At 36.1% G+C, this 26,331-nt stretch overlaps 1 protein-coding gene across 3 annotated transcripts; it reads right to left on the minus strand.

Moving 5' to 3' along the window:
* Positions 1-525: 525 nt before the first annotated feature.
* Positions 526-26,329, minus strand: LOC127152239 (phosphatidylinositol-binding clathrin assembly protein-like). 3 transcript variants are annotated; one of them, XM_051092792.1, is made up of 19 exons: positions 25,557-26,329; positions 19,997-20,139; positions 19,674-19,749; positions 19,484-19,586; positions 19,228-19,321; positions 16,562-16,673; positions 16,291-16,397; positions 15,215-15,256; positions 10,901-10,986; positions 9,024-9,057; positions 8,702-8,844; positions 8,414-8,511; positions 5,236-5,352; positions 5,103-5,133; positions 4,852-5,011; positions 4,612-4,635; positions 4,433-4,489; positions 1,498-1,614; positions 526-1,395 (listed from the first exon to the last, which is right to left on the minus strand). In XM_051092792.1, the coding sequence occupies exons 1-19, from the start codon at positions 25,684-25,686 to the stop codon at positions 1,381-1,383; spliced, it is 1,689 nt and encodes a 562-aa protein (XP_050948749.1). In that variant the 5' UTR covers positions 25,687-26,329; the 3' UTR covers positions 526-1,380. The 3 variants fall into 3 exon arrangements, with proteins under 3 accessions (XP_050948749.1, XP_050948751.1, XP_050948750.1); XM_051092793.1 differs by having other exon boundaries at positions 528-1,395; positions 4,852-4,984; positions 25,557-26,328; XM_051092794.1 differs by lacking the exon at positions 15,215-15,256.
* Between the last annotated feature and the right edge of the window lie 2 nt (positions 26,330-26,331).

Genomic DNA, 26,331 nt, shown 5'->3' on the forward strand with positions numbered 1-26,331 from the left:
TATTTTTGTTACTACAAAAAAATTATAATTATCTGATTACTCGATTAATCATCAGACCAAAGTAATTGTTAGTGAACTGAATGAGTGCACTCGATCATGTCCACTACTATGGTTTCGAACACCAATACAAATGTTGTCACCTTAAAGGGATAGCTCACCCCAAAATTACTCACCGTCATGTCGTTTCAAACCCATAAAACAACACAAATTAAGATATTTTTGATGAAATCTGAGAGCTTTCTGACCGTGCATAGACAACTGACTCGTTCAAGGCCCAGAAAGGTAGTAAGGACATTGTTAAAATAGTCCATGTGTTATCAGTGGTTATGAAGCTACAAAAATTACGGTTGCACCACTAGTGTCACATGGTCTATTTTAACGACATGGAAGATTTCAACTACCTTTCTGGGGTCAGTTGTGTTTCTGTCTATGCAGGGTCAGAAAGCTCTTGGATTTCATCAAAAATATCTTAATTTGTGTTCTGAAGATGAACGAAGGTCTTGCAGGTTTGAAATGACATGAAGATGAGTAATTAATGACAGAATGTTCATTTTTGGTTGAACTATCCCTTTAAATAGTGCACTATGTAAGAATATAGGGGCGATTTCAGATACAGTCGTAGTCGGGGTCTTGCTATCTGATGTGCACGTTTTGCCAGATATGTAATAAATTGTATAATTTCCATACAGAAACATACTGCTGTATTTTACTTTAATCCAAACAGCCATACCTTACCATACCTGAATGAGGCATTACAAGTCATGTAGAAACAAATCGAACTTTTAAGGTGAAATCCAAAATGTTTGGGGACGAGACAAATGTACGAAAAGTGACCTGTACACATTTCTCCAAGACTCAAGAAATTGAGATGCCAGCCGCTGTGGCACAATCAACATTGACAGTGGTTGATTCGAAACACTATTCAGGCAATGTGCATACAAAACCGTGGCTTGGTTTAGACATTATAAACATTGATTCAAGTGTGCACGATTACAACAATCACTTTTCCAAACGGGAGGGGGAGGGGGAGGGGGAGGGGCTTGACATCATGACAACTTTTCATTCCACTGCAATTCACTGTACACTGTCATTCCGTTTGCATCAGCCAGTGACATCATCAAAGAGGGCTGCCTAAAAACACTAGATTTTGACACTTAGAAATTAAAGGTAACATGTAAAATGACGGAGGACCGTTATGTCGCTGGATGGAGAGGGGGGTATGTTACAAACACACGGGCTAAGGGGGAAAATGCCACATGAACATCTCCAGTCTCTTTGAGCCAGTTGAACCGTTTCTCATGTCTGCCTTGCCATTTTTGGTTTTGGATTGGTTGATGTTTTTCCTCGGGCGTATGTGTCAGTTCATCATGCTCCTCAGTGCTACATGAAGTGCATCTGGAAAAAAGGGATCGTATTATTATCACAGGATAAAAGTACAGGTAAGTACTGAAGAACAGCTGTTATTATAATCTTAAGGACGCTCTTGAGCGGAAGTACCTGAGCTCCAGGGATTGGGGTGAAGGGATTGGTGGTGCGCAGGATGGGCTGGTTATATATCACAGGCTGGGGAGCCATTAAGGGCATTGACCCCATCTGGCCCACAGGAGGAGGAATCTACAAAGCAATGAAATGTTCAGCGTGAGCATTGTACTTGTGGATTCAAGTGTTCTTGAGATGTTTTTACAGGGTTTGTACAGATATTGTAAAATGAAATTCCAGAAGTCCACTTCCAGAACAAAAATGTACAGATAATGTACTCACCCCCCTTGCCATCCAAGATGTTCATGTCTTTCTTTCGTCAGTCGATAAAAAATTATGTTTCTTAAGGAAAACATTCCTGAATTTTTCTCCATATAGTGGACTTCAATGGTGCCCCCAAGTTTGAACTTCCAAAATGCAGCTTTAAGTGGCTCCAATAGATCCCAGCCGAGGAAGAAGGGTCTTATCTAGCGAAACGATCTGTCATTTACAAAACGAATTGACAGTATACTTTTTAACCTCAAAAGCTCGTCTTCTCTAAGTCTGCGTAAACGTGTTTACAAAGTGAACATGTAAAGAAGATCAAACGGCCTTTACAAAAAAAACATACAACAGCGATGTAGGATGATTTTGACGTTGAAGAAGAAAACGAGACGGGAGTTTTTCGACATAACCTAACTATATTGACCCAGATTACACAGAGTATGTATGTGCATCGCAGAGATGAGACAAGACAAGCGTTTAAGGTTAAAAAGTAAATAAACTGTCAATTTGTTTAAAAAACGAATGATTGTTTCGCTACATAAGACCCTTCTTCCTTGGCTGGAACTGTTTAGAGCCATCTGAAGCTGATTTAAACTGCATTTTGGAAGTTCAAACTCGGGGACACCATTGAAGACCACTATATGGAGAAAAATTCGGGAATGTTTTCCTCAAGAAACAATTTCTTATCGACTGAAGAAAGAAAGACATGAACATCTTGGATGACAAGGGGGTGAGTAAATCTGTAAATTTTCATTCTGGAAGTGGACTTCTCCTTTAAGGACTTTTCAAGCACTACGTTTTTGATTTTCAAGGACTTCAATCATAGATTTTACTTATCAAGCAATGTCTTCTCTTTCAAATTCTAAAAAAACGATAAATAGAGAAATAAAAATACACTAATAAAACAAAATGGCAAAAATAAAGTGAAGCAGATGTAAAGTATTACTACGTATACTACACTTTTACAGTAGTAAAACCAGAGTTAATTTTCTTAAAGAATAAAAAATAAAAAAAGATTTGCGAAACCGCTCCGAAATCCTGGAAACAATGATTCGCCCTCTTAAGTCCTGAACTGAATCAAATGATTCGCGATCCATGCTCCAAAGTCCTGATCTGAACTGATTCATGAACCATCATTTCAGATCAGGACTTGGAGCACGGATCATGAATCATTTGACTTCGTTTGGAACTTTGCGTATCATTAATAATTTAATTTAGACTGGGACTTTAAATAGCTTAATGCGAAATCCTTTGATTTGAATCATTCAATTCGCTAAATCATTCACAAACCTGTTACGATCTAAATCAAATGATTTGCGATACACGCTCCTAAGTTCAGATCTAAATCAAATGATTCATGCTACACAAAGTTTTGTTCTAAATCAAATGATTCTTGATACGTGATTTGAAGTCCCGATCTAAAACCAATGATTTGCAAACCCGTCCCAAAGTCCCGATCTAAATCAAATGATTTATGAAACATGATTTGCGATACGTGATTTGAAATCCCAATTTGAAACAAACGATTTGCGATACGCGATTGGAAGTTACAATCTGAAACAAATGATTTGTGATACGAGATTTAAAGTGAATCATTTCATGATGCATTGGTTTCTCATTTGGAGTTTGGAAAAGCTCCTCTGTGCTTTATAAAATCATTACAAGTGATGTCAAAATTCGAAAATGAATGACTCTTTTTATTTGAGCTGGCTCACTTAGCTTGCTAGTTTTATGACATTAACTGAAATAATCAAAAAAGTTTGATGTTTTTGAATTGCGTGAATTTTGCATGAAAAGATATGTTTATTAAAAAAACTAAATATACATTGTATTTCAATAATTCAAGCACTTTTCCAGTACCTCTTCAGGAATATTGCTATTTTCAGGGGTGATGTGCCTAACTTGATTTTAAATCTACAAAATGATGAATAAAGAAGGCACATTGGGTGTGTTTTTGATGATTTCATTTAATTTTTTAAGGTTCTTTAAATTGAATTGTTATTCTATTGTAATTGCACAATGCAATGGTATTTTGTACATGCAGCTTTTAAAATTTTTTAAATTAATTTTAACAAATTTACCATATAATACAGACATGTTTTCTCACAGACACACAACTCGGAACCTCTGGGCTTTGAGAATATCTAAAGTTTCCGACTCATAATTCTGACTTTGTAAGGACATTTGTGTGTGTTCGACAAGTAAATCCATTCTTTCCAGCATTACATGAATGTAGATACTCGAGGCTGGTGACACAAAAATTTATACACTGGAACTAATTCCAAAACTGGAGTAATGGCTGCTAAAAATTCAGCTTTGCCACAACAGGAATAAATTACATTTTAAAAGATATTAAAATAGAAAAGAGTTATTTAAATTGCATCTTCGGACCTAAAATGAATGCGTCATGGTACTCTCGTGAATGTGCGGCAGAGACAAACTCATTATTTTGTTATCTTCAGACAAAAAATATATTCTTGTAGCTTAGTAAAATTATAGTTGAACCACTGTCACAATGTCCTTCCTACCTTTCTGGGCCTTGAAAGCTCTCAGATTTGATGTAGAACAAAGTTCTTATAGGTTTGGAACAACATGAGTGTGAGTAATTAATGACATCATTTTCATTTTTAGGTTAACTATCCCTTTAAGATTCCAATATTATCAAGCTGGCGTGATAAGAAACACTTACCATCCCATACACAGGCACTTGGGGGGTTGTCATCGGAAATGCAACCGGAGCTGGTGCCTGAGGAAGACAAACATTGAAAAAGTCAGAACTAAATGTATAGAAATAACTGTAACTGGTTTATTTTGATAGTTCTTTGAATTTAGCTGATTCAATCATGTTTATGTACAAGCAGGACTTACATAGCCAGTATAAATCATTCCATTCTGTATCATTACAAAAACATGCAGAAGAGAGAAAGACAAAGACATTACTGACAATCACACAAAACCAAGAAGTTATTTTGTGTTCTGTGTAGTGCACAGACCAAGTTGCTTGGATCTTGAATCGCATACATATTTTATTCAAACATATCGAACCGAAGAAGCAGATTGAAATTTCCTAACAGGAGCAAGCCTTGAGCAATGAGTCAATTTCCATACCATCTGTGGCATCGGTATGGGAGCAGGGGCCAGGTGTGTGTGGCTCCAGGGTGCCGTGCCATTCATGGCTTTAGACTGCCAGTGGGAACCTCCAGATGATTTCTTCTCCAAATGAGTCCACTGAACTTCTGGCCTGAAGACACAGGATTCCTGTGTCAGACTGTTACAGTTGTACATCATATAGCAACAATGATTGTTTATGTTGTCAGCAAACCTAAAATATAATTCGCTTTACATGGTCAAAACCTTACTTTTTGGCTGGGGGTCCTCCAAAATGTAAATCTATGACAAATACAACATGTACATTATCAGTACAGGTATCACAGTCTGTGTAATGTTCAGCTGCAATAGAAACATAATAAATAAGACGGCTGAAAGACTTACTGCCCACAAGATTGGCCAAGGACGAGTCCAAATCATTAGTAAGTAATTTTCCTCCATTGTAGAGCTGTGTGCCTTGACTTTGGACCTGTGAGGAGAGTGTGGGCTTCAAAAGTGCTCCTATGTGAAAACCAATCTGGAAAATAAAAGAAAACAAGTCGGTTATTTTTCAGTATTAAAGCTGACAAAATCCCAGCTCGATATGCAGAGATAAATATAAAGGGCTGCATATTAACTGCTTGATTCAGTTGAATTCAGATTTTGATTTTATTTAATGCAATATGGGTGGTATTTCAGACTGGTTCTAACTGGTAACTCATCTTTATCAAATAGAACTGATTCATAAGAGTCATTTGTAGTAAATTGGACTACACTGGATCTGCTATATGTTTTTGATTTTCTAAAAATAGAATCAGACTACACTGGTCCCACTGTATGGTTTTGATTCACTAAAAATAGCTTGTTTAAAAGGGTCACTGAATTCTGAATTTGACTACACTGGTTGTGCTTTATGTGTTTGATTTACTAAAAATAACTATTTCATTATAGTTATTTTTGTGAATCAGACTACACAGGTTGTGCTGTATGCTTCTGATTGACTAAAAATAATTGGTTCATAAGAGTTATTTTTGTGAATCAGATTACAATGGTCATGCTTTATGTTATTAATTCACTGAAATAATTGTTTCATAAGAGTTATTTTGTTTGTGAATCAGACTACACTGGTCGTGCTGTATGTTATTGATTCATAAAACAGATCTAGTTCATGAGAGTTGTTTGTTTGTGAATCTGACCGGTTGTGCTGTGTTTCTGGTCCACTAAAAATCGTTTTAGTCGTTTAAAAGAGTCAAAGAATCGTCTGTTGGAATCAGACTACACTGGTCACGCTGTATGTTTTTGATGAAGTAAACAAATCTGGTTCATGAGAGTTGTTTGTTTGTGAATCGGACTACACAGGTTGCGCTGTATGTTTTTGATTCAATAAAAATAACTGATTCATCAGAATTATTTTTGTGAATCAGGCTTCAATGGTCATGCTGTATATTTTTGATTCATTCAATATAGCTAGTTAAAGAGAGTGATTTGTTCATGAATCAAACTACACTGGTCCCGCTGTATGGTTTTGATTTACTAAAAATAGTTTGGTTATAAGTATCATTTGATTTTGAATTGGATTACAGTGGTAATGCTGTATGTTTTTCATTTACTAAAAACAACTGGTTTATAAGAGTTATCTTTGTGAATCACACTACAGTGGTCACACTGTATGTTTTTGTTTCACTAAAAATAGCTTGTTCATAAGAGTTATTTGTTTGTATCAGACTACTTTTGTGAATCAGACTACACTGGTTGAGCTGTATGTTTTTGATTCTCTAAAAACAACTGTTAGAAGTCACTTGTTTGAATCAGACTACACTGGTCCTACTGTATGGTTTTGATTTACTAAAATTAGCTTGTTCACAAGAGTCATTTGTTCCTGAATTGGACTACACTGATCAATGTTTTTGATTTACTAAAAATAACTAGTTCATAAGAATCATTTTTGTGAATCAGACTTCAACTTTTTGCGAATCGGACTACGCTGGTCACACTGTATGTTTTTGATTCACTAAACAGATCTGGTTCATGAGAGTTGTTTGTTTGTGAATCTGACTACACTGTGCTGCATGTTTCTAGTTCACTAAAAATAGCTTGTTTATAAGAGTCACTTGTTCATGAATCTGACTACACTGGTTGTGCTGCATGTCACTGACCTACTAAACAGATCTGGTTCATGAGAGTTGTTTGTTTGTCAGACTACACTGGTTGTGCTTTATGTTTCTGGTTCACTAAAAATAAGAGTAATTTGTTCATGAATCAGACTACACTGATTGTGCTGTATGTTTTTGATTCTTCTCTAAAAGTAACTGTTCATAAGAGTCATTTGTTTGTATCAGACTACATTGGTCACACTGTATGGTTTTGATTTACTAAAAATAGCTTGCTCATAAGAGTAATTTGTTCCTGAATCAGACTACACTGGTTGTCCTGTATGTTTTTGGTTCACTAAACAGATTTGGTTCATGAGAGTTGTTTGTGAATATGACTACACTGATTGTACTGTTTGTTTCTGGTTCACTAAAAATAGCTTGTTCATAAGAGTCATTCTCTTGTGAATCAGACTACATTGTTCATGCTGTATATTTTTAATTCAATAAAAATAACTGGTTCACAAGAGTCATTTTTGCAAATTAGACTACACTGTTCATGTTGTATGTTTTTGATTTAAGAAAAATAGCTTGTTCATAAGAGTCATTTTCGCGAATCAGACTACACTGTTCATGCTGTGTTTTTGATTCAATAAAAATAACTGGTTCACAAGAGTCATTTTCGTGAATCAGACTACACTGTTCATGTTGTATGTCTTTGATTCAGTAAAAATAACTAGTTCACAAGAGTCATTTTCGTGAATCAGACTACACTGTTCATGCTGTATGTTTTTGATTCAATAAAAATAACTAGTTCACAAGAGTCATTTTCGTGAATCAGACTACACTGTTCATGTTGTATGTCTTTGATTAAAAAAAATAACTGATTCATAAGAGTCATTTTTGTGAATCAGACTACACTGTTCATGCTGTATGACTTTGATTCAATAAAAATAACTGGTTCATAAGAGTCATTTTCATGAATCAGACTACACCGGTCATGCTGTATGTTTTTGATTTACTAAAAACAGCCTGTTCATAAGAGTCATTTGTTCCTAATTCAGAGTACACTGGTTGCACTGTATGTTTTTGATTCAAGAAAAATAGCTTGTTCATAAGAGTCATTTTCGTGAATCAGACTACACTGTTCATGTTGTATGTCTTTGATTCAATTAAAATAACTGATTCATAAGAGTCATTTACATGAGTCAGACTACACCGGCCATGCTGTATGTTTTTGATTTACTAAAAACAGCCTGTTCATAAGAATCATTTGTTCCTAAATCGGACTACACTGTTTTTGATTCAAGAAAAATAACTCTCATTAGAGTAAAATATGTAAAATACTCACTCGATTGAGTCCCAAACATGTAGAGAATGTGTCATATAACAAAGAAATGAAGAAAGAGCAACATTAGCACTGTATTAAAGAAGAACGCCACAACACTCAGAATATAGAAAATGAACAGACAGTTTTGTGCCAGTTCATTTACCTCCCCAGCTGTTGTTACTGGCTGGTAGGGTGGTTGTCTGAGCAGGGGTGCTGGAATTGTGTTGGAGATCAAAATGGTCATTGGTGAAGTTGTGCACACTGTATGGAATAATGAGGGAAATACAATTAAACCTTGAAATGGGAACAGAATCTCTTCTGCAACTTTGGTCTGATTTGTCTATGCATAAATGTGTTTGCTAACTGCAAATACAGTAATACAGAGTAATGTTATTTCATTTTGAAGTGCCACTACACTAAAAAACACTCCAGAAAAACAGGCCTAGTGTACCCGTTTGTGATGGTTAGATCAGGTGGACTGGACAGAAGCTCAGTGGCACCGCTGCTGGTGCAGCTACTGTTGGCACTGCCCACTGACTGCCCGCTGGGGGATATTGTTGGGGTCTGCATGCCAATGTCTTTGAGCTGAACAGCCTGCAGAACAGAAATAACAGCACAAACTGATGACGCTGATTTCAGAGAACACGTAATTGTTTGGATAAAAACATGCAAAAGGAAAGGACTTTAAAAATATGTTTCATGCTGTTGTGAAGTCGGCACCCTTAAGCAATTTGACAGAAATATGAGGCGACAAATGATTTTCGATTTCTTACCTTTGCAGGCTGTAGTCTGTCACCCTCCACCTCCCTATGAAGGCAAAAACACAGTGATTTACCGGAACGTCTGATAGCAGCAGATACACAAACAAATCAATTGCGCTATTTAGGCAAGTTTCAGTGTGTACATTATGAAGATCTGTGAACACCTTACTGTGGGAACCAGAATCACCATGACAACATGATTATGAGCTGAACTGTAATGACCATTCAAACTGGCATCTAATTTTGGGCCAAGTGGATTTTAAATGCAGCTTCAAGGAAAAAGTATTTGTACATTCTGATAAAGTTGCATGATTTATTCCAAGCAACAAAAACTGTGTTTAAAATGCTGCAGCAGAAATAAACAAATGTTCAATTCTGATTAAAATTGATTTTGAGTTTTTTTTTAATTCTAATATTAAAATCTCTAGACAGCATAACTGACTGAAGATTTAATCCGATTTTTTGATAACATAAAAATAATTTATTTACATTATTTCGTTTTGTTTTAATTATATAAAATTGTATTATTATTTCTTTAAAAAATGCAGTGACAAGAAATTCATAAAGTAGAAAGTAGACCCTCTTTAGACCTTTATCACTAAGTATCAAGGTCTGTAAGTTTCTAAAACACTTTTAATAAAATAAAATAAAAAAGAAATAAAATAAAATAAAACAACATAAAATAGAACAGAATAGAATTTAAATGAAATGAAGTAATGAAATTAAATTAAATAAAACAAAATGAAATTAAATACATGAAATAAAATAAAAAAATGAAATGAAAAAATGAAAAATAAAACAAAATTAAATAAAATAAAACAAAATTAAATCAAATCAAATAAAATGTAAAAAATAAAACTAAATAATGAAATGAAATGAAATAAAATTAAATTATGTAATGAAATGAAATGAAATGAAATAGAATTTTATAAAATTAAATAAAATTAAATAATAAATTTTAAATGTGACAATAAATAATAAAATTAAATAAAACTAAATTAAAGACATTAAATAAAAGAAACTGAAATTAAATAAAATGAAATAAAAATAAAACAATACAATAATAAAAAATTAAATAAAATGAAGATAAAGATGTGTAAACTCAAGGTGAAGTATTTTCACACACAACTTATAATAAAAGCTGTGGTTCTCATCCATTTTCAAAGGGGCCTTAAGAAATGATTTGCATTTTACTTTTAATTAATTTACAGTTAGTGATTTCTAGACCTGGAAAGGCCATGTAAATAAAGAATACATATATGTATATATATATATTAGGGCTGTCAAACGATTAATCACATACAAAATAAAAGTTTTAGTTTGCCTAATATATGTGTGTGTACTGTCTGTAATTATTATGTACATATAAATACACACAAATTAATGTATATACTTAAGAGAAATATGTTATGTACAAAACATTTTTATTATATATAACATAAATTATATAAAAATTATAATAAAAACATATACTTGTACATATTTCTTAAATATATACATGAATGTGTTTGCATTTATATATACATAATACTTACACACAGTACACGCACATATATTAGGCAAACTAAAACTTTTATTTTGTATATGATTAATCATTTGACAGCCTTAATATGATATATATTAAACTTTAAAACATTTTTAAAAATAATGTTGTGGAAAATAAGGGACCTTGGAGTCAAAAAGTTTGAGAAATGTTAAAACATGATGGTTGAAAATGTTAAAACATTTTTTTTTAAATCTATGAAATCACTATTAATACAAAGTACAGTTCCAACAACATGGCAGATGTATATAAATTAGATTATCATATTTTTTTATCCTATTCATCATTCCTTACATTTGTATTTCTCACTGACCCTCACAGAAAATCCCAGCATAAATTCAAGTACCTGCTGACAGTAGAGCCTTCTTTAATTTTCTTGCCCTCCAGAGAAGCCAGATGTTGTTCCAGAGCTTCTAAGAGACTGCTGGGAGCCTGGTGGTGAGGTCGAGAAGGGATGAGGCAACACAGGTTTTAGGCAACACAACAAAATGGTTAAAAGCAGCAGCAGCAGCAAATAATCAAAACACACACACATTCACAAACAGACAACCATTTGCACCTAAAATACTTCTATGAATCATAAACTAAGAAATCGCTACAAAAACTCTATATATATTCATATTCTACCATTACTTATTCTCTCTCACACACACTCATACCTTCACACACACAAAGGCTGCGTAACTAAGAGAACCTAACAGTGGTTATGAGATTCTGAAAACAAAGGGGAAACACAACAGTAAAAGTAATTCAAGTGGAAAGGACTTAAGCTGTAAAGCTACACATGCAAAACAAGATCTGTTTCCCATGCAAGTTCTCCGACAGGCCGGTTAAGACCTTCAACTGAGATCGCTCGAGAAGAATTAAAACCATGAAAAACAGAAAGCAGACTGACCTACAAGGGGGTTTTTTCTAATCATGCACAGGATATATAACGCACATACTGCACAGGTATCAAACGCCACAGCAGAACCTGCTCATCTTTGGATTCCACTTGGATTTCTTGGAAATAAATCAGGAGAGAAATTGTAGCCGTGCCACTGATTGTAACGCATGGCCATTTTGATAAGAATCCCAAACGCTTGGAAGCCAAAGCAGGTTAACCAAAGAAAGGCAAACATTGAGGGAGACCACGCCGGCAGGATTTTGTGCACGTACTGCACTTTCGCCCCAAAAAGAGCAACGTCAATTGAAATCGAAATGCACGTGCGTCCTCTCTTATACAACGTTTGCCTTTGGGCCACGAGCTGTGTCCGGCGCGCATGCCAATTCAGAGGAGGAAATTTCATGAATAACAAAAGAGCAGATTTCTCAGACGTGTAATTTTAAGGAAGACACAACAGAGGGAGCGTTCTACTGAGAAATCTGAAACATATGCAACGAAACAACACACTATTAAAGGAGGAAGAGAAGTTAAGACAAGGGTACTACAGGAGCAGGAGTATACAAAAGGCCGTGATGAACATCTAGCTTCCAGCCACTTAAATAGGACTTATGAAATAAGCCTAATCGATGGTGCTAATGATAGAGTACTTGAGAAAAGAACACGCAGGCCTTCTGAATACTGCTTCAGCTTAAGAAAACAAGGCACTCCTTCCAATAAAATGTTTTGTTGACATGGTTGAAGTACCACTCTGTAGTGTGCCAGCCCAACACCTTCAGGAGTCCCTGTCCAATGTAAATGAAAATGTCAAATATGCCAAATGGTGGCAAACTGAAGGGGGACGTCAATGCCCGGCACCCCGGCGCAATCGTCGAGAGACGCCCGAAAAGCGGGTCTGTATTTGCCAGCGCTGCTGACTATAAAACTTCACGAGGTGCCAGGCAGAATTTAGTCCCCGGCTCCAGTTTTAAGGCATTCTTTTAGTTGAGTGCACATTCACTGTTCTTCCCAAGAAGCTATCCAAGCAGAATACCCTACCAGTACAGAGATATATGGCAAAGGTGGAGTGCTTACAGGATATTTAGCGAGCCTGAGCCCGCAACGTCAGACTGGCCACGTACAGCATGGCAGAGATCATTGCACAAGCACCGTTTAGCCATATATCAATCAGTGTAAAGCTGCTTTTTCGCTGTCTCCAACATTCGACAGACTCAGAAGTCATACGTCTCCAATGGAGAATCTCAAATTTGTGAACTGGATTTGAGCTTCGGTTGAGTTGAAATACTTTACCGTATGCGACTGATGTTGTGTGTTCCTATTTAAACCATAAGTGCTAAAACTTTAATCTTTTAACGCTAGTGTAAAATTGACAGCTATTGTTTTATAATTCTTACCCCCGGTTTCACAGACAAGGCTTAAGCCTAACCCCAGACTAAAATGTAAGTCTGAGCTGTTTCAGTTGAAAGAAACTTGCACTGATTGATCTTAAAACATGTCAGAGCCTTTGTTTTGTCTCAAGATGCACACCAGTAATGTTTTTTCTAGGGCTTCCTCCTAATAGTCATCGGGGAAAGACTGGTCGACCACAATTTTAGTCGCAAAAAAGTGGTGAAGTCACGCAGTCTGTGATGGACAAGTTGTTAATGGCTGGTTTATGTGATAATATAGTAGGCTACATCGGGCAGGACTTCTGAATGCTCACCTATCATTTATTGACCTCAAATATGGCTAATCATCTAAAATATGTTAGTAGCAGCTCCCAATCTAACGTTAATGTAGAAAAAGTGTGTTATTCAAGGGCCACAACTCTGCGGAGTTTAGCTCCAGCCAGTTCCAACAACTCACACCTGCTTGGAGGTTTCTAGCAATCCTGAGGACCTTCATTAGCTGAATCAGGTGCGTTTGATTAGGGTTGGAGCTAAATTGTGCAGAGCTGTAGGCCTCCATGAATTAAGTTTGAGAACACAAAAATATAGAGAGTGAAATGTCTGCTTTTAAATCAACCAATTCAAATAGAAAACAAATATTCTCAGATTATGTAATCCATATGAAACGTGCATGCAGGCGCATCACTACTGTGGAGATGACGAGTCAGTTTCTCACCTAGCACTAGTTTATCAATAAATTATTAAAGGGTTCATCGGATGCCCATTTTCCACAAGTTGATATGATTCTTTAGGGTCTTGATGAAAAGTCTATAACATGCTTGGGTTAAAATTTCTCAGTGGCAGTGTAAAATAACACCTTTTTTACCTTGCCAAAATCAGATCTGAAAAAATCATTCTGTTCTGGTTGAGGTTGCTTTAAATGTTAATGAGCTCTGCTCGCCCCACCCCTCTCTTCTCTTTGTGGAGTGACGAGCCTGTTTACTTTAGCCGCATTTAGCCACATTTAGCTGCTAAACTTGCTAACTAGCACATTATTGGGAAAGGCGATCGCAAAGATTCATAAAAAAAACCCTTATACACACTTCTGCTGTAAGTGAAGCTGGATAACGAATGATTTGCGTGAACATAAACGGATATATGTAGATCGGGAGGCGCATTTCCTTCACAAACAAACGTAATCCACTGCATCTTCAGCGGCTCAGATGTCGGGAGTAAATGACGACCACTATGTTCATTATTACATCCAGCAACACAACACCTCAATTGCTCAGTTGGAGATATTCCTGCGCCGGCGTCGAAACAATGGAGGTCAGCTGATTTAAGGCGGGTCTGAGGTAAGACGCTCATGTGAATCAACTATCATGGGAGCGGCCTCTGTCGGTGTGATGCCACGGGCATCATAGAACGGCTCGATTTGAAAAAGGGGATATTATTTTTACAGATTAATTAAAAACCACTGCATGGATTTTTATTATTATAGAGTAGATGTGTAGATACACTGCCAACACACATTAATGTTCAAACAACATGTAAAAGTGAACTTTGCATCCAATGTCCCCTTTAAAACGTTAATGCAGTCTTCTTGCTGTTTTTCCAACACATTTATAACTATTATATCTGCTGGTGCGCTGTGGCAAGCTTTTTTTTGCCTATGTTTGAGCGCTTATTAGGCTATGTAGGCAATTAAACACTGATTATTATGATTTGGGTTTATTAATAAACGTGCAACTAATAGTCGACTGATGTTTAAAATGGACAACTACTAGGCGACCAGCAAAAATCTTTAGTTGAGGGCAGCCCTATTTTTTTCTAAGGCACGTTTATAAACCTTCCTTAAGCCCTGTCTGTGAAACCAGGCATTAAACAATTATTTGCACCATTTGTGAGTAAATCTTCATTCATCCGTATCATGGTGACGGTGAATTAGCGGAAGGTTAACACGACAGCGCGAGTGTCGGAGACGGCGAAAACGCGGCTTTAGAAATTACAAGCAGTCAAATTTCTCATGGGTATATGCCAGTAAGAAATAGTGGCTCGAGGGGCAAGCACTAAGCTTTAATGAGACCTTAATTGACTTTTCATCGCTAATCAAATGTAGTTATAATCAAGGCAATGGCTATCAGAGATAGCACCTGTACAAAATTGACATAGACTAGCTTTGGTACCCATTTACCTCTGGCGACAACAGAAAATGCAAAACAGCACATCTGATTCCTTGGGAGTGCGCAGGTATGGAGTAAGTTTCTTGAGGCCCCTATCCTAAAAGTCTGATAGATGAGGGGGAATCAAAAGAAATCAGGGCTGGGGATGATGGTCTATGGGGTGAGACGTGAATGAGAGATCAGGGTGAAGCCACATGAGAGAAACTGAGATGAAATGTACCACTAACCTGTGAGAGATCTGGGATGTCAACCTGATCAATTCCAACTTGCTGTGACACAAAAGAAAAGGAAGGGAGGGAGAACGGAAAACAAAACGTGAAACCAAACGGTAAAAAGAGAAAAAACCGAGGCACGTGGAGAAGGGAGAAAGAAGAATTAAGAAAAAGAGCCATTACTCCATGCGGTGTATGAGAACCAAAAACGAAAGTATGGACGACTGGATGGACACACACACACACAGACATTTGGAGGATCTGGAGGTGGCGGAGATGGTGAGTGAGGAGACACTTGTAGGTCAATGGTGAGATATTTACATGACTAGGTGAGAAACATCCAAAAGAAACACACAACTAATGTTGACTTTGGAAAAAAGACAAGAAAAACAAATGGCATACACACATTGTTATACAAAGAAAGAAATGTGCTCTTAAAGTCAACTTTAGTCAGTTTTTGGATAGCACTTCACCCTTTTCCTGAAGTCATATTATTCAGCCAGAAAGCAAAAAAGGAGAAAAACAAAACAAAACTCAAGAAGGATGTGCTTAGCATTTTTTCCCCAATATATGCCTCCATACACATCAAAATAATGGGCTTTACAGACAAAAGTAAACAGCTAAATTCCAACCATCGCACTGGCACAGTTGTCAAAAGTATCAGGTCCTTTATCAAGGTGCCCGTTTATTCATTCACCTAAAGAGAAGCAAAGCTTTATCTTTATCGTATCGTATCGTATCTTATCATGTCATTACAGCAATTATTCATCCAATGGTTCCTTTGGGCCAAATTGACAACTGTGCCTGCATCCAAACGGCAAAACAAAGGTTCAACTGATCGTTTGCACATTAAGGGACTGTCGTGGCAGTCGTGTCATAGCTCTGGTCTTGCTGTTGTTGAGAGGGACAGATAGATAGAGAGACTTTCTGCTAAGGCATGCAGTGCAGGCACCAGAACAGGCAGCATGAGGGGGGGAGACCTCTGATACAGGTTCTTGGACCAAAAGGCAAGAGGGACACTTAGCAAATAAGGGCCTGAATAAGATGAGCCCAACCATCCCATGCATGGATTAGATCTGGAGACGTTTTACCTCTGCCACCTTGAGAAACTCTGAGAGCTTGGTCATCCTGATAAGAAACCTCTTGTATATTTCCAGCGCCTCTTTGCATTGATTCTTCTTCATATTAAAATATTTCTCTTTGAAGTGAAGAAAAGAGTCCATTTAGCAAGTTGCATTCCTCTTTGAAGTACAAAAGATTAAAACGTGTAATGTATTCATATAGAAAATCTGCTGTGACCAACAATTTTCGTATGCGTTTACTGAAATTACATGGATCTTTGCTCTGAGGTGAATGCATTACCTAGCAGATTAATGACACCCTCATTGTAAGCAGCAAAGATGCGGATAGAGTCCTTGAAGAGCAGCGTGAAGGCACAATTGATCACCCCATTGGTCAGTTCATTAGAGCTGGCCTACACGGAAGCACAAAGTCACAAATGTAATCAAAGCATTTAAATACCAGATTGCTGTTTTTCTGCATTCCTACTAGGCATCTATAAATCATCATGCAATACCAAGCTTCTGAACCTATCCTTGTGTTGGTACAAAAGCCACATATGAAATCCATACAGGGGTAAGTTGTCACAAGGGTTGTGTCTCAGTGACTGTAAGGTTAAGTGAAAGGTTCTGCTATGTTTTTAAAGGAGAAGTCCACTTCCAGAACAACAATTTACAGACACTTTACTCACCCCCTTGTCATCCAAGATGTTCATGTCTTTCTTTCTTCAGTCATAAAGAAATTGTGTTTTTTGAGGAAAACCTTTCAGGATTTTCTCCATATAATGGACTGCTATGGTGCCCCGACTTTGAACTTGCAAGATGCAGTTTAAATGCGGCTTCAAACGATCCCGAAATGCGGTTGTAAATGATGAACACGAGGAAAAGAGTCTTTCTCAGCTGGGATCGTTTACAACTGAATTTGGGATTGTTTGAAGCCGCATTTAAACTGCATCTTGGAAGTTCAAACTCAGGGCACCATAGCAGTCCATTATATGGAGAAAAATGCTGAAATGTTTTCCTCAAAAAACATAATTTCTTTACGACTGAAGAAAGAAAGACATGAACATCTTGGATGACAAGGGGGTGTGACATTATCTGTAAATTGCTGTTCTGGAAGTGGACTTCTCCTTTAAGAAGATTTTTCATAAACGTCAGGTCAGGAAACACTGAGAGTTTTTGTTTTGTGGGTCCCACTTTATACTAGGTGGCCTTAACTAGGTACTTACATTTAAATTAATCATTTGATACAATCCACTTATTGTGTATATGTTACATGTTAAAAAGACCTGCATGTAATTACATCTATAATTAAACTGTTGACCAATCCCTTAAACTTTAACCCACCCTTAAACCTACCCATACTACCAAACCTGTCCCTAACCTTACCCGTATCCTACTTCAGTAGCAGCAAAAGTGTTTTGCAGTACGATATGAATACAATTAGTACATTAGTACACAATTAGTACAAATAGTTTTTTATGTAATTACATATTAGTTAAGGCCACTTATATAAACTGGGAACATTTTGTGTGTTTTATATGTTGCAGTTTACATTAATTTAAACATTTTTATCTAAAACAACAGTTAAACATTTTATTCCTCTATGTCCTATTTTCTATTTTTGCTGTAGTTTTTGGAATTAACTTAATATTGTAGTATTAAAAATAATATTTTTTATAAATATAGTTTGTATTTATATTAAGTATATTTTATATAAGTATCATTTATCATGATTATATTATATTATAAATGTAAAATTATTTTTTACATAATGCAATTATATATACTGTATTTCACATGCATATACTATGTAAAAAATATCTTTCATTTATAATATAATAATTTACATGATAAATGATACATATATAAATATACTATTTTTATTCCTAAATAGGGCCCTGTGAAATCTGTTTTATTTTGTCCTCAATTCCATTTTTTTCCATTTTAATTTTTCTAGACTCTGTTTTAATGGTTCAATTAAAAAATATTAACAAAAAAGCATGTCTAATTAGTTGAAATAATGAAAGCACAAAATTTACCAGCAATTTATTAAAAGTTGAACAAAAATGACATTTTAAGGCTTTATAAAGGCCTTTTTTTGTGTGAAATTCGGTTTTATTTTTATCAAATTATGTGTTTTTCATTCATTTTCTGAATTCGATTTTAATGGTTTCATTAAATTTTAAGAATCAAATGCATCTCTACTTATTGATATTATTTTTAAAAAATATATTATTTTATTTATTTCTTCTTCTTTCAGAAATACTGTGTTGTGTATTAACATTATTCTGGTAAATAAATTCTAGTAAATAATTTCTCTGGTAAATATTCCTTAAAAAATAATGTTTTAATAATTTTATCAGAAGTAGTAATACTATCATTAGATTAAGTAATATATTTCTGTCACAGTTTCTTCAAGTTAAACCGAACTTTAATTTAGACAGGTTGCTTTGAAGATGTTTATGACGATAGCTTTCCTCAAAAGAAACAGTTAAATGCTCATTGGATTAGAGCATTAGAGTGTGCATTAGAGATTATTACTAGATATTATGTTTATGTGTTCATGTATTCATATATTGAGGCAACGGAGGCTGAAAACACCGCAAACGTCAAATACACTTCAGTTTGTAGTAAATGAAACCATACGTCTGCAAAATTCACACAAAACATGCAGGATTCATATTTATATAACCTTTTTGCAGCTTAATATTCACAGATACTATTCCATATCGCATTCTGATTTAAATTTTTTGATCTACTTTTGATTTATTCATCGTAAATTTGGCAAATTCCATGACTTTCAGCGTTATACAGTAAATTCCATTTTTATGACTGCATCGTGGAAATCACAGGGCCCTAGCTACATCCATGCAAATCCATTCATGTATATGTATCATAAAAATTATTCATTTTATTTATTTTATTCAAACACAACTTTGGCTTTGGTAAATGAGATATATCCTGTACCTCGAAATCCAGAAGGGCATCCAGCTGATTCTGAATGATAGGTAGAGTCTTCATCAGCTTTTCTATGCTCATAGTGCGCATCACTCCATCCGTCCTGTGCAGAACATATTAACGGTGTGAGCGTACACACATTCTTGGAACTGACAGCTGTGACCACAACTGTACACCTTCAAAGCCTGCCGTTCTTTCTGCAGTAAAGCTGCTATTTGTCTTATTTGGCTCATTAAGGAATATTTCCCCCGAGCAGATGCCTCACCCTCTCTTCATCTTGGTGAAATCAGCTGCGACGAGTCTGTAGGACAGAGCCCTCTCAGTCAGATACCTGCTGTAACGTCTAATGTAGATGGACATATCATAACCTAGAAGAGACGTTCAATGACACAGTGCTTTAGGCCACATACAAGAGTAGGTTCACAAACACAATTATTATGAAGTATTAACCATACCTTGTAATGCGCCTTTATCTACGAAATTATTCAAGTTAAAGAGTGTGCTTCTTGATGCAAGGTACTGGATAAACCTCTGGATGATAAAAAGCAAGTGCAAGGTTATCAGTAAAGCAAGCTGGGCAGAATAATAACAATAAACACCTTCTGAAAAACATAAAAACAAGAAATATGATGTTTCACAGCTATCTGAAAGATTTCATATTTCAAAAAATCTGACAGAATGGCCCTGGCAAGTACTTTTGCATTGATTTTGTGACACACCAAATTTTACGAAGAAACTGACAAGAACAACAAGAATTCAAGCATGCAGTGAATCTTACCTCATTGCCGTACATCATAAGGTGGTGTGTAGTAATGAGAGCTTTAAAGACCACCACCCAGCTTTGATTTGCTGTCCTCTCAAACAATGTGTCAGCCAAGTGAGGTATATTCACGTTCAGCTCATTGGTGCAGTGCATTAGATCTGTGGACGATGTGGAAAACAGAGCAGAAACAATGACTGTACATGATCCAGGATGATTATATTGTGCTTGAATGAGCCTGTGAACCTACTGATGAGTTGAGATAGCTGTTCAAAAGCCTGGGGTCCGAAAGATTTTTTTTTCTTTTATTCAACAATGCATTAAAGGGATAGTTCATTCAAATATAAAAAACATTCTGTCATCATTTAGGCCCTTTTTACACTACACGCAATGTAAAAAACAATCTGTTGACTCAACTTAAAATAATTTGTTATTGTAAAGGAGAAGTCCACTTCCAGAACAACAATTCACAAATAATTTACTCACCCCCTTGTCATCCAAGATGTTCATGTCTTTCTGTCTTCAGTCGTAAAGAAATTATGGTTTTTGAGGAAAACATTTCAGGATTTTTCTCCATATAATGGACTTCATTGGTGCCCCAATTTTGAACTTCCAAAATGTAGTTTAAATGCAGCTTCAAAGGGCTCTAAATGATCCCAGCTGAGGAAGAAGAGTCTTATCTAGCGAAACGATCAAAAAAAAATTGTATACTTTTTAACCACAAAAGCTTGTTGCACGTTCACAACGCTACGTATTATTGAATCACGTTGAAAGGTAACGCAGAACGTAGGCAGAACTACAGACCCAGTGTATACAAAGCGAACGCGCAAAGACTAAGAAAATGCAAGTAAGTTTGTAAACGCTGTTTACAAACAAAAAGGTACCACTATGTCCTCCTCTCAAGTTGTAGAAGAAAATAAGAGTTTTTCGCCATACTCAGTACACAGATGATAAACTTATACATGATTTGTTGTAGTGATGGGAAGTTCGGATCATTTTACCGACTCTGACCTTTGAGTCTCGTTCAGCAAAATGAACAAATCTTTTTTTCGGGTCATTTCGTTCATTTTAGCAAAATATAATTAAAATGTTACATGTTACTTCCCTAACACATCTACTGCTAACACATATGTTGATCACACTGCAAACAAGACAAAACTATAATGTTATAAGAAACAGAAAAGATTAATTCATTGTTTACCAGGGTCTTTAGTCTATGATTAGCTCACCTCACCTCTTATCTGACAAGTTTTCGGGTTTGAGTCGTTTGTTTATCACATGACGGCCCCATAAGATGAACGAACAATTCGAAAAACCCGGAGACTCGAAACAGGTGAACTAATTCCAGTGCAGAACCTAATAGGATGTTGCGCATGCACAACTGAACGAATCACTCCCCGAGACGACTCATTCTTCTGAGTCACATTAAAGATTTGTTCAAAATGAAAGAATCGTTCAAGAACGACCCATTACTAATTCGTAGCATCGTGGATGCACATCCCAGAGCCTGTGCTACACAATTTTTTTAAAAAAAATGACAGATTGTTTCGCTAGATAAGACCCTTCCTCGGCTGGGATCGTTCAGAGCCCTTTGAAGCTGCATTTAAACTACATTTTGGAAGTTCAAAATCATAGCACCAATGAAGTCCATTATATGGAGAAAAATCCTGAAACGCTTTCCTCAAAAACCATAATTTCTTTACAACTGAAGACAGAAAGACATAAACATCTTGGATAACAAGGGGGTGAGTAAATTATTTGTAAATTGTTGTTCTGGAAGAGTTCTCCTTTAAGGCAGCTGAGTAACTTACCCAGCTTTTAAGTTTAACAAACCAAATTTTTGGTTAAGTCAACTTAAATATCTAAGTTGTCACTTAGTACAACTTAACATTTCAAGTTGACTTAACTTATTTGAGTTGACTGAACTTAAAATTTTAAGGTAGCAGGGTAACAAATTAGTTTACGTTGACTCAACAAATTGTGTTTTTTTGTTTTTGTTTTACAGTGTAGTGCTTTTTCGTTTTAAAACGACGTTTTAAAGTTAAAACGATCCTCGTCTACACTTGCGTTTTCACTGCATTTCAGAAATGGTATCCGTCTACTCTTCACAACCAAAAACGTCATGTCACATGACCATTCAGGCTACATACATGTCTTATTTAAGAGAAGTAACCATAATAAAATTTACTTATTCATTGGGGTGTAAATATACTGCAATACTTTTTTTTCAATTTGCAATTCAACGGTTACTTTTCTTAAATGAGCCTCCAAAATGAGACGCAACAAATGAGCATGATGTCATTGTTTACACAGTCATCAGGGATACACAGAACGAATGTGAACAGCCACGCCATCGTTTTCAAAAGTCTCCGTTTTGGTCCGTTTACACTGAAATGCAACCCAGGAGTTTTCAAACTAAAACGGGGTCTGCAGCATTTTCTAAAGTCAGCGTTTTCGCTGAAGTAGTGTAAACTACAGGCGTAGCCATAACAAAGGTTGTGTTTTAAAACAAAAACACACTAGTGTAAACAGCCTCAGTCACCCTCAAGTTGTTCCTGTATGTGTTTCTTCTCTGCTAAACACATAAGATATTTTGAAGAGTGTGGATAAACAGATGACGGTTGCCATTGAATTCCACATACTATGGACACCAATGGCTACCATCAACTATTTGGTTATCAACATTCTTTAGAATATCTTCTTTTGTGTTTAACAGAAAAAAGAAACAGGTTTGGAACAACTTGAGGGTGAATAAATTATGACAGAATTTAAATATTTGGGTGAACTGTCCTAACAGTGGGGTAAAAGGCACCTCTGAGATTATTTTCCTCTAAACCACTAGATGGCAGAAAAAAGTGCACTTTCCAAAACATCCGCTTTTCAAGATACACATGCAAATTTGTCTGATCCTTGACGTGATCACGGGCAGCAGCGCAAAGTCGATTCTGTGCTTGCTTGATCTAATATTTAATCTAAAATTCTTGAATACATCTTGAGACAAAGGTCTCCTTAAGGATTTTCAGTTTTGTTTAAGATAATTAAAACAGCAGTTTTTAAAAAACGAAAGCATATGTAAAAGTATGGCATTTGGGGTAAAAAGAGCCCCTTGCTGTTGGGGCTAAAAGGCACTATAATTAACATAATAATTAATGACTTTTCCATTTGTTGACATGACATGGTTAGATTCAGATGGTAAATATATATTCTGTTGGGTGTTCATCTTAGAAATAATCACCATGTTTAGAATGAAACCATTATATTTAAAAACATGATATTAATCATAAAATGTAATAAAATATAATTTGTTGTTACTACTGTAAATCTATATTCAATTACTATGGGATCTCCTTCAATGCTTTCAGAATCTTTACATTTTAAAATGATTTAGTTTTTGTATTTTAAAATATATGTTTTATATTAACATATTTTAATAACAGTATATTTATTAAACAGAAATTAATTGTTTTATTGAACAAAACAAGCATAACATAGTACTTTTTGTTAAAGTGATTCTTTTGAACAAGTATTAACTAAAAAAAAATAATTATTTTAGCTAAAGTATTTGTATCAATGCTGTGTGGCTTTTACCCCGTCATACATTTATACATTTTTTAAACAAAATAAATTACTTGCATGATTTATTTTTACACAAAATCTGTTGCTCCATAAATGTTCAATACAAACGTGTATATCTTTTTCTGCAATCATACACTTTGGGTGCATATGGGACTTATTTCAAATAATAACAGAACCCAGACTTTTGAACAGTAGTGTCTTAAAAGAAAAATGAATTTTTTATGCATTCGAAAAATTACATGGCCAACGAACAGGTTATAATGAACAGGTTTGAACATAGCTGTTCAATTTACTTAAACGTTTAAGTAGAAGCGAGTGCACCAAAGCCCCTTTGGGGGTCCATAAATGAGAAGTCCATAAAGAAATGATTTATGAGTCAGTTTGGTGAATAGCCTGCACAAAGCCCAGACCTGAACCCCTTTGAACACCTGAATCAGAAAGCTGACTACGAGCCAGAAATGTGAATAGGAGCAAATCCCTGCATCCATGTTGCAACATCAAGCCTTCCCAGAAGAATGGGAGCGGTTAAGAACTATTAGTGCCATTAGTTTTGAAATCAAATGTCCAATAATCAGGTTGCTTTGTTCAGGTGTCCACATTCTTTCAGTCACATAGTTAAGTTGGTACAAAAATATAATGTTAATCTAGATGTCATTCCATAGCTTTGTACAAATCAGCCACCAAATGTTAATTCTAACAACATTCTTTGCATACTCACAATATTTATCTGTTGTCTACTTCAGTGGTTTGTAATTATATTAAAGTAAACTGCCAGAAACGTGATGTTTCACTGTAATATAACAATCCTAGTCTGCTATCTAACATGACATTGCTTGAATAGCAGTTACTCAAAAGTTACACTTGATTTCTCCCTAATTAACTGATAATAGAACCTATGTCAGTGAATGCTAGCACAAATTCTGAGAACACCTGCTACCTTTATTACTTTGAATGAGCTTGGAAGTTTATTAGATCTGCAGGCTGCTTTCTTTATGTCCCCCACAGGACATCTGCTCTGGACTCATTAACTGACAGTTTAATTGATAACCCGCTTCATTAATCAGCTACGCTTAGTTATTATTAGCGAATTGAGGAAAAACTCATTTTGACGTGCAAAGGAAGATGCACCTTCACAACACCTTCATACAAAAAAAAAATGGATCCACAAATACAAATATCGGTCACACCGATCACCTTGGCAAGACTGATGGTATTTCGATTTGTATTTCTATCTCCGTTATAGTAATTAAGTAAACAGGATTTTTTACATTAGCTATACTAATAAATAAAAGAGAAATGTTCACATAATCTAGATTAAGGTTAAGGTGATGCAATATGAAACACCTAAGATATAAACATCACTGCATTACTGCTGTCACCTTCAATGACTCAGACTAACAAACAGTGTAAGTCAACAATAGAGAAATACAAACAGCAACAACATAAACACACACACACACACACACACACACACACACACACACACACACAAGAAGAATTAAGGTACAAATCACGAGCAATTGTGTACGCAAGCTAATGTTCATCATGCTATGCCCTTGACATTGTATGTTTCCTATAGGAATTAGATCTGTACACGCTGTCCACATAAGAATCTGCATGGTTATTTAATAAACATCTAGATATCTCCAACGTGGCATGCGTAGAATGTAAATGATCAGAATGCATTTCGAATAAATAAATAAATAACGTCATGTGCAATGCTTAAGAGGTTCCTGTCGTATGCAAATTGGTCAGTGTGTCAATCACGCATTGTAATTTGCATAACGTCCTTACGGGACTGTGAACGTGCCACGGTGACCTTCAGTTAATTGATGAAATGAACTCAATAATGGCTGTCCAGAAATCATCATCTGCTGTAATCATCTGAATGGTTGTAAATAGCAGCGAATGAGCCGCCGGCAAAGAGTGAATGTATATGACAGAGTGCAAAACACAACGGGTGACATTTCGCAGCGGGTTTTTTTTTTCTGCTTTAACCTACAATCAAGGTGCTTCTTCTTGGGCGCGCTGACTTCGTGCGTCGTGGCCTTGCACACGGCTTTGCTGATGGCAGATCCGGTCATGCTGTGCTGAGCCGCGGCGATCCGGTCCGTGATGGACTGTCCCGACATATTACGATTTTCAATAAATCGTCTCTCAAACAGATCTATTCACTGCAGGGGTGTGTGGGAGCCCGCTCCGTGGGCTTAGTCGGTCTTGCGGAGAGCGCTACCCTGATACGAACCGGACACGGGCGAGGATGCTCTGACATTCAGATAACGGCAATCACCGAGCGCTGAAACGATGACAATATAATGACAGATCGTTATTTAAATAGGCCTACCCGTTCAGCACTCGCAAAAAGGGACACTATGTTACTCGCTAGCCTCCGGTGTTGCCGGTTAACCATGTAATTGCTGTTCGAACGAATCTAACCACGATCTCCGCGAACGTAACGTTAAGTGAAAATCGGAGCGTTATCGACGTCTAGCCGTGGAGAATCTCGCCCTGCTTCATTGCATGCGCGAAGTCGGTGCATCACGGAATTTGATACCGAGCATCATTTTCCAAATTCCTTCAGCGCCCTTGCGCGTTATATAAATGCGTGCGCTTTTGAGAATACGAAATATTATATGGATATTATCCCAGGCGAACAGCTGCAGCGGTGCTCCTAAATGTGAAAATTCAGCATCTCGTCGATGACATCTTTGATGAAGCAACAATTCCAATTTCCTATAGTTAACAGTCGGACGCTCCGCGCAAAATGGCAGTATCAG

Source organism: Labeo rohita, chromosome 21, assembly GCF_022985175.1.
Source record: "Labeo rohita strain BAU-BD-2019 chromosome 21, IGBB_LRoh.1.0, whole genome shotgun sequence".
Classification (NCBI taxonomy): domain Eukaryota; kingdom Metazoa; phylum Chordata; class Actinopteri; order Cypriniformes; family Cyprinidae; genus Labeo; species Labeo rohita.

Bases quoted from the DNA above. Each gene is read 5' to 3' on its own strand.
- LOC127152239 (XM_051092792.1), bottom strand. From the start codon at position 25,686: ATGTCGGGACAGTCCATCACGGACCGGATCGCCGCGGCTCAGCACAGC. The intron at 20,140-25,556 runs GTAGGTTAAAGC...CATCGTCCACAG, and splicing joins CAAGAAGAAGCACCTTGATT to ATCTAATGCACTGCACCAAT. The intron at 5,012-5,102 runs GTAAGGTTTTGA...CAACTGTAACAG, and splicing joins GGAGGACCCCCAGCCAAAAA to TCTGACACAGGAATCCTGTG.